Source organism: Lissotriton helveticus, chromosome 8 (assembly GCF_964261635.1).
Source record: "Lissotriton helveticus chromosome 8, aLisHel1.1, whole genome shotgun sequence".
NCBI classification, from domain to species: Eukaryota; Metazoa; Chordata; class Amphibia; order Caudata; family Salamandridae; genus Lissotriton; species Lissotriton helveticus.
In genome coordinates this window covers 482,829,962-482,848,455 of record NC_136069.1, presented here as the reverse complement: position 1 = coordinate 482,848,455, position 18,494 = coordinate 482,829,962, and the positions used below count along the sequence as shown (strand labels likewise).

General features: G+C 45.3%; 1 protein-coding gene across 1 annotated transcript; it reads right to left on the bottom strand.

The window, feature by feature from the left end:
- Positions 1 to 360: 360 nt before the first annotated feature.
- On the bottom strand, positions 361 to 2,966 carry LOC144772810 (kelch repeat and BTB domain-containing protein 7-like). Its single transcript, XM_078657388.1, has one exon. It carries the CDS (start codon positions 2,866 to 2,868, stop codon positions 1,015 to 1,017), a length of 1,854 nt encoding a protein of 617 aa, XP_078513514.1. The 5' UTR covers positions 2,869 to 2,966; the 3' UTR covers positions 361 to 1,014.
- Between the last annotated feature and the right edge of the window lie 15,528 nt (positions 2,967 to 18,494).

Here is an 18,494-nt window from a genome sequence, read left to right as displayed (position 1 = left end):
CAACAGCAACAGGAGCCAACAGGAAAGATGGGCAGAGAGAGGGTGGAGCTCAAAGTCCATACCAGAGTACCCCATGCCTCACAGCAGCGCATGCGCTGCACAGGTTCGACCTAAAAAGGGGTCCCATTTACTTAATTTGATATAGTATGTAGCCTTGCTCAAGGAAACATTTGTGAAATTATGTTTGACATTCACAAAGAATGTGCTTAATAGACCATTCAATAGAACTTATTGTTTATTTTTGACTTGCCTACCATACACCTAACCCGCAAAAGGACATAGTTCCTTCTTCCTGAATCACATATACACGGACATCCCTGTAATACATGATACTCTGAAGCACTTCTGTATTTAACAAAATTTAAAACGTTGCAAACATACTTTATTATAAATCGGTATAAATTGAATATACGTGACATTGTGCATATTTTAAGTCTCTGGTGTTATTGTTTATGTCCCTCTTTTTTGACACTCCATAGAGGCTTAAAACAGTAGCGTATGTTTGTTCTGCAAGAAATTCTGTTTCTGCCTTGCAAAAAATGTTGACATTGTATGGTAATTGCATTTATATAGCGATTACTACCCCTGACGAGGTGTCAAAGCGCTTTTTCGACGAGTAGCACGCTACTCCGGGACCCATAGAGGATTAGTGTTGAATTAATATAGTGAAACATGCCAGTACATTTTAACCTAAGTTAGTCAGTTATTTGGATTTGGAATGATAGCAGAAGGATAGAGGAGGAAAAAAGTTTGTATTTATATAGCGCTTGTTACCCCTGATGGGGTGTTGACGAACGCTATTCAGGAAGCCCATAAAGGATTAGTGGTGATTTAATATGGCGAAATATGAACTAATTTCAGTGGTGGATATTAGTCAGTTATTTGCTTATGCCGGTTGTACCAGATTGTTGCATGTATTGTTCTATCTATTCCCGAGTCCAACCGTCCTTTGGGTTACCCCCATTACATATTGTGGAGCTCGAAGAATGGATCCAAAAGCTTCAAGTCGGCACTTTAATCGCTGTTCTCATCATACGATCCCCTCGGGATGCTCTGTCCTGGCTCAAGGCAAGACGTAAAGACACGCGCAGACAGGCACATTTCCCCACCACGTGGGGATATCAATCCTGCCTGGTCACCCACCTTTAACCAACGATCAGCGGACGCATCATACTGATAATGCGAAGTGACAACGTCCCCTTGCCAGCGTGGTGTGGCACAAGTAATGAACAGAAGCCGCCCACCGTGGCAAACAATGTGGTCGCTGTGCGCGTTGTCAACTTCCGGGATGTCGCGGATCCGCCTCCACTCGCCACGGGCGGGACTGTACACCTTTAGCACAGGGAAAAGACAGATGCAGTAGATCTCGTCCTGGAAAACGCAGGCTTCTTGGAAGTCGCTGCGCCGCATTGAGGCGCACTTTGTCCACTGGTCCCGGCCAGGTTCGTAGCGCAGTAATTCCTTGTGGTTGACCGCATATAGGTAGTCCCCCACAGTGACCGTTTCGGAGTAGCGCAGCGAGTGTGGAAGGGGGGAAACCAATGCCCACTGGTCTCGCTGTAGACTGTAACACTCCACTTCCCTTAACTTGGCCCCCGTAGAAGGGTCCATACCCCCTAGAATATAGATGTGACCACGCAGGTATGCTAGGTTCATTCCCTCCCGGCAAAGCAATCTTTCTGCCAGCTGCCGCCAGCTGTTGCGCACGGGGTTGTAGACCCACAGATGCTTGAAAGGCTGCGCTACTATGTAGATATCGTGCTGTGGGGAGACACAGACGCTCCAGGAAGTCACTGACTTACCGCTTTCTTGTACTGCCGGGTCCACGGGCGAGGGCATAGTGTAGATGTCACCAGAGTAAGGATCCCAGCAGCGGAAGGGATCCTCGAGGTCTCCAATAAAGATGACCATCTCCTTGGCCTGCATTCCGATGCGGCGGGCAGGTCTCTCCTGTGGTGGGGTCTGTGGCTCTCGGGGCGTTGGCGGACAGACAGGCCCATAGCGGTCGTCCAGCACCCCCTGCAGGTAGGGCAAGCAGTAGCGCTGAACGAAAGGCCGGCCACGCAATCCCTCCAGGTATACACGGTCCTCGTCGGCCAGGTGATGCCAACGCACACAGCGCAGCACCTCGGCGGCGCAGGGTCCACGGTCGGCCGGCGCAGCCTCCAGCCACTGTAAGGCGGCTGCACACACGCGCCGTTCCCCGTCCACATCCAGGTCGTCGAGCCGCAACACCTCCTGCAGCTGTGCCAGACTCAACTCGCACAACTCTCCACCGCTCAGCTGGCTGAAGTGTCTCGCCACATAAGCCAAGGTCTGAGCGCGCAGTTCGGCGTGGTCAAAGGCGTCCGCGAACTTTAAAGTATCGGCGCAGTTGGCTGGGTCCAAATGGCGAGTCAGAAAGCCGGCGCAGACTTGGCGCACATACTCCAGCTGCAACATGTCAGCGGCAGCGTAAAGGCGCTGTACGTTGGCCTCGCTCACTGTCACGCGACCGGTGTAGCAGTAGTCGATGATAAGGGCCATGGACTCAGCGTCAATGCCGTGCAGCGTCACCTTCTTCTGCTTGCTCTCGTATAGACCACCGGTGAACATGCTCTTGAAGTACGGGCAGGCGGCCGCCAGTACGTTGCGGTTGCAGGAGAAGAGGCGGCCGGTCGCTGCCACTGAGGGGGAGCACGCGCCGGCGGCCGTAGTTGGAGTGGCGGCGGTTGGTGACGCCATGCCCCCGAGCACCTCAATCGTGACATCACAGAGGAGCCGGGAGTCGTAATAGTTTTTCAGTTGTGCCAGAACAGCTGCCGCGTGGCCGCCGTCCACCTTCTCCTCCGGCCCCGAGAAGTAACTGGATACTGAGCGGCAGGACATCTTCCTGAGGGCGATCTACCCAAGGGCTTCGTTCTTATCCTGTGCCTCCGCTTTCTGACTCCCCTTCCGCCTGAAAGTGTTGCCAGACTTTATAAAGCATTTTCTAGCCCGCAGCCAACCAAAAAGTAGCCCAATATTGCTACTTTGAGGAAGGAGGGGCAGGGAAAGCGCCCAGCAGACGCGCAAGCCCATTAGGCTCAAAGGACTTCAGCATCCCCCCTCCTCCCCCCGTCGCGTGTGTCAGCCAGGGCTGAGAGTGACTTCCCCGGGCACACACAGTTAGTTTTTGAGCTGCAGTAGGTGGCTGGCTGGTCTGTCCTTTGTCTTTCAGCCACACTGAGTACTTCACAGGCCTTTAAAAAACCATTCCCTTGTTAACAAGGCTTCCTTGTTTTTCATATCTTCTTAGAGCTCCTCCATCTCCACTCTGCCTATTGCTGGAAGAATCAGCCCCCCTCCTTCTTGGAAATTTTTAGTAGCCCCCCCCCCCCGTGAAATTTGGCTCTAGTTTATTTATTTCATTTCATAATCTTTATTTCGATACAGCAGTATCATAAAAGATGCATTAAAAATTTACACATATACAATATTACGGCTACCATAGATATAAATCAACAATTAATGGAAATGGATTGGGGGCGTCAATCATTATGCTAAAAACCATATAAATAATTAAAAAAGGCATTTATAAAAATAAATTCATTCTATTTCATTACATTTACAATTGCATTTCCGGTGAGCTAATATATAACTTATCCCACAGCACATGTATCAATTTATATGCATATATTTGTCCTTTACAGTTTCAGATTGTTGTGTTAGCTACCAAATGCATTATACATTACATTAGTGATTCCCTAAGCATTCCTAAAGCTTCTCGCTAGCCTTTACCCTGAGGAAACTTACGGCCAGCAGAAACCGGCTAATACCAAAAACAATAACCTGGCAAGTGTCAGTTTTTAAAACCATTTCAGCTTCTCTATACGATCTCACACCCATGTTTATACAAAGAGGTTTAATCCATCTCTTTCTTGGGATCAAATAGGCCGGACAAAAAAATAGAACATGTGTAATATCTTCCTTAACTTTTCCTGAGCACAACATGCATGTGTTATTACTAGAATTTGCCCACCTTGTTGTACTTGATTTTAACATCAGTACACCATATCTGTACTTCAAGTATATTGTTTTTGCCAACGGTGGGTTTACTTCATCCAAAAAAGATTCAAAGCAAGCACTATCTTTAAACATAAGAAACTCACTAGTCAAGGATCCTTTTTCTCTATCATTTGATCTATTTTGATCTATGAAAGCCCAGAAAGAAGCCTTTAATATCTTTCTTGAATTTGCGGTTAATGTCAGTGGACTACTCCAAAAATGTGCTAAGCCAATCTTCTTAAACCAAGTACTAACATGTTTAAACCATGTAATGCAATTATTTTCATCCAAATCCTTGATCTCTGTTAACGCCGCCCTATAATCCAGCAGCTCAGGTGTTGTTCAGAGCCTAACCCACAACATCAGTGGTCTAATAATTACATGGTGATCCGTACGCTTCATATTAAGATCGAGAATTAACGGAATAAGCGGTGTACATACTGGGATTTTTAGCAAAGCTCTTAAGAATTTATTCTCATTAACCTCAAACGCCTTTTTGCTCGACGGGCCCCACAATTCAGCACCATATAGTGCTGCCGATTGTGCTTTAAATCGGAATAACTCGAGTGCTGGAGATACAGCTTTATTGACACTATTCCGGTGTCTTTTCAGGATCGATAGTGTATTTTGTCTTAATAACAACTTGCTTTCATCAATTTGGGTTTTCCGTGTTGTTTTAGAATCTAATGAAACTCCAAGATAGTTAAAATTTTCAACATGTTCCAGTTTTTGTCCGTTTAAAACCAAGTTTTCTCTAAAGCACTTGTGCGGATTTATTGCCATGTACTTTGTCTTACTGGTATTTATCTCTAATCCTTTTTTGCTGCAGTAGGCTTGGAAGGTGCTAAGCAAAGTTTGAAGGCCATTTGGTGTTTGCGAAATAAGAATGGTATCATCCGCAAATAATAGGGCTGGTATTGGCTCACCCCCCCAGCTTCGGTGCATCATTATTACAACCTTGTAAAAAACAAGGAATATCATTAACATATAAGCAAAACAAAGTTGGTGCCAGGACACATCCTTGGCGAACTCCCCTTTCTATGGGGATTGAGCTAGTTAGTTCGCCGCCCAGGCCCCATCTCACCTTTGAATAAATATTTTGTTGTAGTCTTACGATTTGTTCTAATAGGTTTGCCGGAGTCCTTGGCTGTTAAGTGTTTTCCATAGTAGATGTCTGGAGATGAGATCGAACGCAGCCCTTAAGTCAACGAATGCCACGTATAAATGGCCTTTCCTCAAGTTTACATATTTCCAGCACATACAGCAAAATCTAAAGACCTGGTCTATGGTGCTTGTTTTTGTTCTAAAACCCGCCTGGAATTTTGAGAGAATTGCCCATTCATCTATCCAGAAATAAATGCGATTTAAAATATGCCTTGCATACATTTTTTTGTAAAACATCAATTAAACTAATTGGGCGGTAGTTCGAAGGATCGTTTCTATCACCCTTCTTAAAAATGCAAATAATTTCCGCCCCCCTCCATGTCTCTGGTATGTCAGCTCCTGCGGCTATAAAGTTACACAGGTAATTAATGTAAGGACCCCAGACATCGGTATCATGTTTCTATAGATCCCCAGGGATCTTGTCTAGTCCTGGAGCTTTACTAGTTTTGACTGAGTTGATAGCCAAAATTGTTTCCTGTAGATCAAATTCTAGGGATCCTTCACTCGGGTTTATAAGAAGCCCGTCTTTTATGGAACTTCCGATCTCAGGAGCAGCATACAATTTTGCAAAGTGATCTATCCAAGTAGTTTCATCAAGATAAACTTCTCTAGAGCCCTTTCCATTTCCGTTTCCATTTGCAACAATTTTCCAGAAAGCCATTTGGTCCCTGCTTTTTGCTGCTTTCTGCTGCTGTCAATAGATCAAGCCAAATTTTATCGTCCCAGATTATTTTAGCATTCTCTAGCACTCTCTTATAATTTAATCTTGCTCCCTTAACTATCGAGCTATTGTTTCTTTTAATAGTTAGTACTAACTCAGTTTTGGCACCCCGACAGTCTTTATTGTACCAGGGTTTCCCCATCATTTTATGTTTACCGTTTACCTCATTTGTTTTAACCTTTTTTGTAACCAATGGGACCAGTACTTTGAAAAAACCCTTATGTAGTTCTAGAAATGTATTCTTATCTATTTCCATGGTAATATAGTTAGTAAAAGTAGACGCAAAAGTACTATAAATGTTTGCTAGCTTCTCGCCATGCTCCAACATGTGCACCCATTTAACAAAGCGGCGATTATTACTAACTATAATGTTGTCCATGTGATTACAGGTATTACCTCTAGTCTCAACTGAACTAGTCAACAAACTACTTTTTAAGGCTAGTTCCAGTGGACGATGGTCACTCTCCACCCTGGGTGCAATTTTAAGATTTACGGCATAATGCCAAATATCAAATGATAAAATAAGATAATCTATTTTACTCTGAGTGGCACTTCTAAAAAAAGTTGGCGTCTTTGCTAAATCTGATGGAAGGCGACCATTACATGCCCTCAAACCATGACTCACGGTCAATCTCATTATTTGATGTGCTAGGGCAGTGCACAAGACCGATTTACAATTAGATAGAAGGGGGATCTTATTCGCCAGGTCTTCATCTTCTAGGATTGCTTCAAGCCCTATGATGGGTTCATAGTTACAGTTGAGGTCTCCACCAATTATTATACTGACACTAGAATCCACTAGATTTAAAATGGAGTCCATTTTGTCCATTGTTGTTGACTCACTTGATGGCAGTCCTGGTCGGTTATAAATATTATATATGTGCAACAACCTTTTTTCCTATGTCGCTATTTTGATCACCAATATATCTAAGGAATCCGTCACTAATTGAGTTACGCTAATATCAAGGGTTACTATACTTATCTTCTCTAGTTCCCTATCCGGCACAATGGATACATTTGTAGTGGATTTTAGCTGGTGCAGTCAATCCACTTCTTCCAACAGAGATAACTCCTGAAATCTATTGGAGGTTTCTGGGAGAAGCAAATTTGGTTTTTGTTCGCCACAATTCCCAGGGGTTTATAGAAATATAATACACATTGGCCCAGCACACTTTGAAAACAATTTGTTACAGATAGATAAATCAATAACAGTTTTTTTCAATTTCACGAAAAAGTCGATGTTTTCAGTTTGCAGTAATTCTTTATTGTTCAATCTTTTAAAAGCTTTTGGACAGCATCACTTTTGGAACCGCCAACGCGTTTCGTCCCATCCAGGGACTTCTTCAGGGCTTGAACAATTCGTATGATCTATACTAGTTGTAAATTTCTTATGAGTTCTGGTTGATAGTGTCTTGTAAATCCTTAATGATGACAATCTAGAAGAGAAATTTCTGGTCAGAGACCCTTTATATATTCACAGTCGCTGTTTGTTAAATTTCACTTTTGGTCCTTAATTCATGTGGTTTAGGACATCATATTTGTTCATGGAATGGTCAATTTGAAAAGGTAACGACCCGGATATGATAGTTCGGGTCCGGAAAAGGGTCCTTCGATCGTCTCAGCTCCAACCAGGGATCACCACGTATCGTATATAATATATAAAGGGTCTCTGACCAGAAATTTCTCTTCTAGATTGTCATCATTAAGGATTTACAAGACACTATCAACCAGAACTCATAAGAAATTTACAACTAGTATAGATCATACGAATTGTTCAAGCCCTGAAGAAGTCCCTGGATGGGACGAAACGCGTTGGCGGTTCCAAAAGTGATGCTGTCCAAAAGCTTTTAAAAGATTGAACAATAAAGAATTACTGCAAACTAAAAACATCGACTTTTTCGTGAAATTGAAAAAAACTGTTATTGATTTATCTATCTGTAACAAATTGTTTTCAAAGTGTGCTGGGCCAATGTGTATTGTTGAATTGTTGAGGGTTGGTTTTTTGAATCCGCCCTTAATTTGAGGGAGTATAGGGAATTGTACTCTCAGCCCCTTTGCACCTTTTCTATTTTATCAATACTGATAGGGTACCTTTTAGACTGGTGCTGACATTCTATGCTTTGATTCCCTCTTTTGCTTGTGTTTATAGAAATATCCCAGTGGTAGTGCATGGATGTTAGTCTTCCAAGTTAGTGTTTCCTCATGCGCTTACAGTAGTGTATGGACTGTGTGGGGATATCTAAAGTTTACAACAATACAGTCTCCCAGTATATCTTTCGGAGAACCTACCACCCACCCTACCCTATGCACCATCAGAATTTCACTTTTTTTGTTTGGGTTAAACCTTTTGTATTTAGCTAGCCAATCCACAACTTTATTCCTTAAATTGTGCCAGGATTCTCTTTGGTCCCTTTTCAGTGCAGGAATACCTGTTAAAACTAAGACATAGGGACACGCGGCTGGTGGCAAGTTCAAATTATCTAGATTAGGAATTAAATCTGTCCCCTTTGGGCTATGCAGTATTACCCTGCAACTATCACGTTCTAAACCAGGTGTGATGTTATGTGGCGTGGCATTAACCTTCTCTCTTTGTTCATTTGCCCCTATTGTCTCTGCACTATTTCTTAACTGAGCTCTATTTAAAGCACCTGTTCCTGATTGGTTTTGGGTTTTCAGTGTTCTATCCACATCATCACAAGCCCTCTTATCACTTGTGAGCAATTTTAGATAGGCTATAAGGCTTCCCCCTTCCACAACTATTCCAGTTCCTTCTTCAATGCTCCTACTAAGGTGGTGAATTGCATCATTTAACTGGGTGATCTTGTCATCCATGACCCTTAACTTACCATCCATACACTCATTTATTTTTGTCCGAATGGAATATAAAGCAGTTTTAGAAATGTCTGACACAGTTTGTTCTTAGACTCCTATTACCTCATTTTCCTTAGCTAGTCTAGGACAATCATCAACATCAGTTTGTATCCCTATTGTTCTAAACCTACTACCTTTATTGTCTGATGTAGTTAAATCTCCATTGCATGCATTACCTCTACCCCCTGCTTTCCCTTTTTTCTGACTGAGTTTTTTCTCCTTCTGGGATTTTTCATTTCTCTCCTCATTGGATGTTTCCATTGTCCCCACTTGTTTTTGTGCCCGTAGTCTACTTGAAATCCCAGGGCTTGACTGCGCGTTAACATCGGGCACTTCTATTGGATCTATTATCCGAGTGTCCAAGACAGGTTGAATATTAACGCTATCAAGCCGGTTATCTGTACTTGAGTTTGAGGACACTACATTTGTTGGAGACTGGGCTATGGTCGCTGTTTAAGTGGGCAATTTGGATGGATCTAGCGAGAGCCTTCTTTGTGCAAGTTCGATCTCATAACATAGCACGGATTCAGCTCGTGTTATAAAATCATACAATGTCTATGCCGTTCCCTTCCTTTTGCTCATTGTCAGAATAGACATTTTCAAGGAGCAGCCACTGAACAACTACATTTGAAGCAGATGACCAATGGTTCAGTCTTAACCAATTGAGGACTTATAATATCACACATGATCGAGAATTATTAAACATAAAAAAAAGTATATAAAATAAAGTGTCACTCACAATAATACTTTAAGATCAATTTTCAATAAACCAAAGCACCTCTTATTTGTCACACAATGTCCAACGAGTATCTACAACAATGTCAGTGGGTTGGAGGGTCGGAGGGTTCCTGGGCAGGTAATAGTATTAGAATAGTCAGGATAATCATTTGAACGAAAGTAGAGTCTCAGGGAGTAGTACAGGATTACTTCAGGGTATATGTCATTGACAAAAAAGTACCTTCTTTAGTTGTAGAGCCAAGAGAGAGGGCCCGGCCCCGCCCTTGTCCCGGGCTTCTCCCGGCGCCGCCCGTCTGCGTCCCGCGTTGCGTGGGGGAAGGCGGCGCTTTAAGCGCGATGGCAGCGCCTCCCCAGCAGCAACAGCTGAAGTCAATTGGGCCTCTCAACGGCAGGTGCACCCTGGGACCGCAAGTCCCACCAGGACAGGAGCACACAGGACGCTGCAACGGCGTCTCCACCCGCGGGCACGGCACAACAGCGGGTCAGCAGCAAGGTCCGCGGGATACAGTAAGGTTCAGGAAAAGGGCCCCGCGCTGCGTGGGGGAAGGCGGTGCTTTAAGCGCGATGGCAGCGCCTCCCCCAGCAGCAACAGCTGAAGTCAATTGGGCCTCTCAGCGGCAAGTGTACCCTGGGACCGCAAGTCCCACCAGGACAGGAGCACACAGGACGCTGCAACGGCGTCTCCACCCGCGGGCACGGCACAACAGCGGGTCAGCGGGTCCGCAGCAAGGTCCGCGGGATACAGGAAGGTTCAGGAAAAGGGCCCTGCGCTGCATGGGGGAAGGCGGCGCTTTAAGCGCGATGGCAGCGCCTTCCCCAGCAGCATCAGCTGAAGTCAATTGGGCCTCTCAGTGGCGCAGGTGCACCCTGGGACCGCAAGTCCCACCAGGACAGGAGCACACAGGACGCTGCAATGGCATCTCCACCCGCGGGCACGGCACAACAGCGGGTCAGCGGGTCAGCACCATGGTCAGTGGGATACAGTAAGGTTCAGGTGATTTATTTTATTTTAAATGTTTTATATAGCGCGAACATGACCGTAGAGCAGAGTTCTTCAAACTGTGCCCCCCGCGGGGGAAGGGGCATAGCTGCATTTCCAAGGGGGCGCAAATGGCTGTTGAAGTGTTTGCAAATAAGGAAGGCCTGGAAGGGTGACTTTATTCCCCTGACACATTTCCAGGCAATCTTGATTTGCATACAGCACCTGAAATAAACTGTGATCCTGGATGCCCTGAGGTGGGGGTCAGTGAGTGGGGTGACAGGGTCAATGAAGTGGCTAAAAAGAGCAATATATTCTGTAACAGGTTTGTTATTTTTCTAACCTTCAGGTAACTGCATACAAAACAAGCATTGGCGTAGCCAATAGGTCTCGCCTTTGGGGCCTTATAAGTATATAATTATGCAGCACAATATCCTTACTGCAACAACATTAACTGTTGCATGGCTAAACACTTAAAAGGTCCCAAAGGCGAGACCTATTGGCTATGCCAATTGTTGTAATCTGTCACTGGTTTGCATATTTTCATATTATGCACTAGCATACACTTAGTATACACAGGTATGTTCCTCCCTCCCCTCCCCTCTCCCTTCCCTTACCCTTGGTCTGCCCTACCTTAGAATGTTGGTGAGGAGCTCACCTTAGAATGTTCATGCTGAGCTGTTGGTGCCTGAGGATAGGATTGAATAAAACTGCCTTCTTCACACTTCAACTTGTTGCTGTTTACTTAACAAATTGGCGACGCTGCTGCGCTGGGGGCAGCTCCTGATCCTCCCCATGTTTCTTCTTCACCAACCTGTCTTCATCGGATCCTGCTCATGAGGGGTAAAGTCACAGAATGTGCCTGGAGCCAACACATGAAGAGGTTGTCCGCGTGAGTCTTTCTCCTTCTTCTGTGACTACCACAGACTTGCTGCGAAGTGCACTCCTTCTGAAGTTTATCTGCGATAACCTATAAGGAAGGTACCACGTTGTGAATGCTCTCCGGGGACACACATCTATACGGTACTTGTTATTCTTGGGAGCAGCATTGAGTCCAGCTGGCAGGGCACTTTTCTTGTGCTGATTGGTTTGCCGCATAGAATAACCCCCGCAGTGGGAGCGCTGTGGCGTACCCTTCACAAATTCCTTGACGGGTTTATCACACGCGCCTGCTGTGAGGTGTGGACGGTGCGCCTTCAAGTCTCAGTTCAGCATTGTTCCGGCACTCTTTTGCCAATATTATGTACCTTGGCAGTTTTATTGAGTACCGACCACCGCTTTGGCACTGATAATTGCCTTGGGATTCAATCGACGCGCGCTGTGCCTCTGGCTGCCCTCAGCGGGAAGCTCTACGCCGAAGCGCATTCAGTCAGTGTTTATTCGCTTAAGTGAGGCACGCCTGTCAGCGCGTTCTATTCTCTTCACCACAGTGCTCCTGCGAGCGTGTTTAATTTGGGGGCAGTTTCTCCGTCCCAGGAGCATTGTAGACCGCAGATTGGACAGCGCCCTACTAGTCTCGATATTTCCTCGACATTTTCTCTCCTTCTCCAGTCAGCTGTTCCTGTCAACTGGTTCCGCTTCACCTAGGCGCGTTCAGTCAGCGCGTTCTTCCCACTCGCTGAGGCGCTCCTATTCAGCGCAGTTGATTCAGGGGGCAGTTTTCTTCCCTGGAGCTTTTTGAGACCACATATTGGACACACTCTTCACCATTTTAAGAACTCACACATTTTCCAGTCAGCTGTTCCTTCAACTGGTTCGATCGAAGTTTAGTGACATTCGACTGTGGCGCACATCATTAGTGGTACCTGGCGCCCTCATGTGGTATGATTTCATAACGTATGCTCATTGTGGAGAGTTTCTATAGCATTGACATTCTACGTTGCTGAACAATTATTAATTGTTCATGTCCACATGAGGAATTGCGAAAATCCGACTCTCACTCCTAGTCTGCTTGAAGTGTTCAGCATCCACCACTCTATTTTACTCAGTGTGGATACCAAAGAATTGCTTCCCACAATTTCTTTATCCCCTGTTTTCAAAAACAGATTGCTGTATTATCCATTGACAAAGTTCAACCGCTGACAGACACAGCTCCATAACTGATCCCTTCAGTACTGCCTGTCCATCATAACGCTGACAGGCACAGCTCTTCATGTACTGTATTATCATTATTCATTTACTCTACCTGAGGGTTATCTTTACATTCTAATTCAAATTTAACAGTCTTGCAGGAATATTTTTCTCTTTTCTTCTCTTCTGATTTTCTCCTCATTCCTCCTTCTTCTTATCCTCTGGCTTTCTATATATTCATTCATTTCCTTTCTTCTGAGCTTTTCTTTGATCCATTTTCTTTCCATTGGATATGGCATCATTTGCGATGTCACCCCCCCCCCCCCCCCCCCATTCTTAAGTGAAGAGGGTGAACCTCTCATTCCTTGGAAAAATTGGGTAAACATTTTCAAATCTTATTTGATTGCTATTGGTGGGGATAGATTTTCATCAGTACGCAAACAACACCTTTTATTACATAACTTACGAAAACATGCTAGAGAGATTTTTGATAATCTACCTGATACTTTAATTGAGGGTGAAAGTGAGGATGCTCATGGAGATCCTCAACATGATGTGTACCAAATCACCCTGAAAAAACTAGAGGCCCAATTTGGAAAAAAAATAATGTGGTCCTAGAACACCATAAATTCTTCTCTAGGTCACAAGGAAAAAATGAGAGAGTAGAAAATTACATAGCTGTGTTACGAGGTTTATCATCCACTTGTGACTATGGCACACTAACTGACTCCCTTATCAGAGATCAGTTAGTGAGGTGCACATCAGATAAGAAAATCCAAGAGACGTTGTTAGCTGATGCTCCAGATTTAAAACAGGCAATTGACATAGCCAAGAGTATAGAGCATACAGCCTTCTGTATGAATGAGATGAAATACACTATTGATGTGAAACAAGTAAATGATAAGGATGTACGCAAAGTATCCACAAAGGAAGATAAGAGTAAGACTTCATCTTTGGAAAATCTAAAACAAAAGTCTGATTTTTTAAAATTTAAATGTTTTCGCTGTGGTAACCCAAATCATCTAGCGAATAACATAAAAAGTCCAGCTAGGAATGTGGTATGTAGAAAATGCAACAAGCGTGCTCATTTTTCAAAAGTGTGTCATGATATGAGAAAAGATGTAACTCCTGCGATTCATAATGAAGATGTGCCTAATGAAGACTTAGTATTCCAGGTAGAAGAACTTCATAATGTGTCTAATAGTAATTACCCTGAGTGTAAAATGTGTCTTGATAATGTACCATACAATGTTTTTGCAGACTCTTGTTCCCTGTATACTCTTATCAATGAAGCCACATTCAAAACCAATTCAGGGGACAAAGAATATGTGTTGTTACCTCCTGATGTTAACCCAGGTGGGTACAACCATGACACTATACCCCTGGTAGGAATGCTTATTATGCAAATTAACTTCAAAGATGGAGTTAAGGTGGGAAAGGTCTACATTACCAAACAAGGGTTGAATTTATTGGGATGGAAACACCAGAAAGATTTAGGTATAAAATTAGGTCCCTATGCTCCTGAACCTATGTATTTGGTAGAGAGTCCTAGCGTAGGAATGGAAGTGTGTGAGGAATTTCCTGAAGTATTTTCAGATGAGTTAGGTTTGTTGAAGGGTTTCCTCCATAAAATCAAACTGAAAAAACAGTACAAACCTTCGGTCCACAAATCAAGTTCAGTTCCCTTGCTTGTAAAAGATTCCCTCAGGAAAGAACTAGAAAAATTAGAATCCAGTGGAGTAATTGAAAAAATTGAGAGCTCGGAGTGGCTTGCTCCCATAGTGGTCGCATCCAAGGGTGGAGGTAAAGAGATCTGCTTATGTGTGGATCTCAGGGACCTTAACGCCAACATTTGGGTGGAGAGACATCCACTCCCCAAAATAAACGAAATGCTTAGTGTCATACAAGGGGCCAAATTCTTCAGTGTCCTTGACCTCTCTGCAGCGTATCATCAGGTTGCCCTTCACCCAGAGTCCAAAGCCCCATCTTTGCCCCACTAAGGAAACTCAGGACCAAACGCCCCCACGACGCCCAGCGTTGGTTCACTAGTGACCTCTCTAATATGAAACTTGCACTACGTCAAACAGAACGCAAGTGGAGGGCTCGCTACTGTTCTGATAAGAAGTTGATCTTTTTGTCGGCATTGAAAGAATACAAGGCCGCCATTCTTGGCGCTAAAACTGAATACTTTTCGCAGAAAATTCTTAGCTCCTCAAACAAATCGAGGGAGATCTTCACGATCGTCAACGAGCTAGCAAATCCTGACCGGATCACGTTGCCCCCACCACTCTCCCAGACTCTTTGTGACTCCCTCAACAATTACTTTGTTGAGAAGATCGACCTTATCAATGCGAGCATCCCGAGCCCCGACCCTGGACTCGACATGGGCAGCCCCCCAATCAACTCTCTCTCACTGCTGAACTTCCCCCCTATCACCGCAGAGACACTCCCCCCGCTCCTATGCAGAGTCCGCTCTGGATCGCCTTCCGACAGCTGCCCAGCCCATGTTGCTCAGAAAGTCTTCCTGTACCTCCCTGAGGCACCCTTGCCCTGCTTAACAACTCCCTCAGCCAGGGTATGGTTCCCAGCTCTTTTAAATCTGCCATTGTTACACCTATACTGAAGAAACCAGGGGCGGACCCGGCCGTCCTCAGTAACGTCCGGCCGATTTCCCTGCTTCCTTTTCTGGCAAGCTGCTGGAGGCTCATGTCGCCAGCTGCCTGAGCTCTTTCATCGAAAACTCTGGGTACCTTGACCAGCACCAGGCCGGATTCAGACCCCAGCACTCCACTGAGTCGGTCATGGTAGCAGTCCACGATGAACTCAGGAGGGGGGCGGATCAGAACATCTCCCAGGCCTTGGTGCTCCTTGATTTGTCGGCAGCATTCGATACCGTTGATTATTCCATCCTTATTCAGCAGATCGAGAATGCCGGCATCAGGGGCACCCCGCTCAGATGGCTTACCTCATTCCTTCAAGATCGCAAGCAAGCAGTTCGTCTTGGTTCATTTATGTGGAGTAGTGTGGCTCACTGGTTAGAGGCAGCAGGCCTGAGAGCAGAAGTCGGCCCGGGACCAGGGTTCAATTCCCGACGCGGCAGGGTCGTGGACTTGGGTCAGCGGACTCGATAATTCTCGCTTCGGTGCTTACTCTAATCAGGGGTTCCACTCGGCAACTCTGGGCATTAGCTTGCCTAATCTGCACAACGGCCCCACCAATTCCGGGGATGCCTGGCTCCACCTTGGGGACTCCCAGCAAGGGACCATCCCACAGGGAAAGCCAGGACGGGTTCCCCAGAGTTATACAGCGCCGGGACGCCCCGTTGCTGGGGCAGCTGTGCGCTTTACAAGTATACTACATTTACATGTCCGAGACGAAGGACCTTGCTTGTGGGGTCCCCCAGGGCTCTTCCCTCTCCCCTTTGCTATTCAATCTTTACATCCTCCCGCTGATCGCCAAACGTAGGGAGAAACCGGTGGTCATTTTCAATTATGCAGATGACATGCAGCTCATCTTCAACATTGACTCTTCTCCGTCCTCTATAGAAAACTTCCAGAGCACAATGCTGTTCATCTGCAGCTGGATGACTGCTAACCAGTTGAAACTCAACCCAGACAAGACCGAGCTGGTGCTCACTGGTCCCCCAAATAATCCATGGAATCCCAGCTTCTGGCCGTCCACGCTAGGTGGAGTCCCCTGTCCGGCGAGCTCGGTCAAGAGTCTTGGAGTAACCATCAGTAACGATCTGTCCATGAATCACCAAATTAAATCTGTGATGTCGGCCTGCTTTTTCCACCTGCGCCGCATCAGGAAGATCAGCAGATTTCTCACCCATGATGCCCTGGTCCACATCGTACTGGGTCTAGATTGGAAACCCTGGTGGCCGCAGGAGATGTCTCCCCCAGTTAGCACATCCCAGAAGGCCAAAAATTTGGGAGTAATCATTGATAATGACCTTTCTTTTGGTCCACATATTTCCTCTCTCACGGGGAAATGTTTTGGCATTCTACGGATGCTACGTAAATTTCTACCTTTAGTATCCATTGAGCACAGGAAAATTATTGTCCAGGCACTGGTGGGATCCAGACTGGATTACGCCAATGTCTTATTTCTGGGGCTTCCCAAATACCTGGTCAGGCGTCTTCAAGTCACTCAGAATTCTGCAGCCCGAGCGGTCTTTGGTCTCCCAAGAAGAGCTAGAGCCACTGCTCTTCTTTCGACCTTACATTGGCTCCCGGTTGATAAAAGGATTCTTTTTAAAACTTTGACTACGACCTACAAGGCCTTACATGGCATCGGTCCAAAATATATTTCCAATCGTGTGTCTTGGTACCAGCCTTCCAGATCTCTTAGATCTGCCGCGCTATCCAAAGTGAAGGTTCCCATCATTAAGCGCGCCAGAGCAGGAGGTCGGTCTTTCCGCTATCTAGCTCCTCGTGCCTGGAATGACCTTCCGATTTCTCTAAGACAGGCTTCTAGCCTGATGTCCTTCCGAAAGGCCCTTAAAACATGGCTTTTCCCTTAGACCGCTGCTGTTTTTTTCTTTATGCGTATGTTGCGATTCCCTTCAGTGTTATGTTTCTCCCTCACTTAGTGGGTACCTTCGAAAAAGCGCCGGGATGCTCCAACTGGAGTGGCCGTGCGCTATAGAAGCACAAATATAACATAACATAACATAACAGTAATGTCCCGCATTGATTATGCGAATTCCCTCTACATCGGGATTCCCCTCTACCAATCCCATCAACTCCAACTCGCCCAAAACCAGGCTGCCAGATTGATCTTTCGTCAACCTAAGTCCTGCTCTGTAAAACCGCTACTGAAAAGCCTGCATTGGCTCCCAATAGTCCAGGGCAGTCTCTTCAAAGTTGGTTGCACCACGTACCTAGCCCTTGCTAACCAAGGTCCTTCCTTCATAGGTGCTCTGCTCCATCGATATGCCCCCTCCCGAACGCTTCGGTCTGCTGAACTTAATCTTCTTTCCACCTGCAAGTTCAAGCGCAAAAGGCTTGGAGGCCTCAGGTTTGCATCACAAGCCCCTCGCCTGTGGAACTCCTTTCTGCCCGACCTACGTCACATCAGCTCCTATCCGGTGTTCAGGAGAGCCCTGAAGACGTGGCTGTTTGCACAGGCCTATGATTAAAATCCTCATGCTCTCCTGGTAAGTCTCAGTTAGTCCCAAAGCGCCAAGAAACCGCTGGCGTACGTGCGCTATTTAAATGTCTTCTTCATGTCATGTCATTTATAACACCTTTTGGGGCCTGTCAATTCAACAGGATGCCATTTGGCTTGGCATCAGCCGCAGCCATTTTCCAATGGATTATGCAACACATTTTAGATGGGCTGGACAAAGTATTATACTTCCAAGATGATATCTTGATATACGGAAATTCGGAATCTGAGCACAACAAAATCCTTAGAGAAGTCCTGAGTAAGTTGAGCAAGGCAGGATTCACTACTCACTGAGATAAGTGTAAGATAGGGGTGAGACCTGTAACATATTTGGGACACACCATATCTGAAGAAGGCATCAGACCTAAAACTAGCCTGGTTGATTCTGTGAAACTAGCTCCTGCTCCATCTAATAAAGAAGAGCTCAAATCCTTCCTTGGCTTAGTGGAATATATGGCCAAATTTGTAGAGAACTTTGCGGAACATACACATTCCCTGAGAGATTTATTATAAAAAGGTTCTCCCTTTGAATGGAATTCCAATTGCCAACAAGATTTCTAATACATCAAACATGCCATTATGAAAGCCCCTACCTTAGGTATGTTTGACCCCAATGCAAAAACGATTTTAACAACTGATGCTAGCAAGAAGGGCCTGGGTGCATCCCTCAACCCACATTGAATGGTAATGAGAGAATAATTGCATTCGCATCCAGAGCATTGAAAGAACCTGAATGTAATTATTCTACGATTG

Excerpts from the sequence above, each read along its gene's own strand:
- LOC144772810 (XM_078657388.1), bottom strand. The coding sequence starts at position 2,868 with ATGTCCTGCCGCTCAGTATCCAGTTACTTCTCGGGGCCGGAGGAGAAG.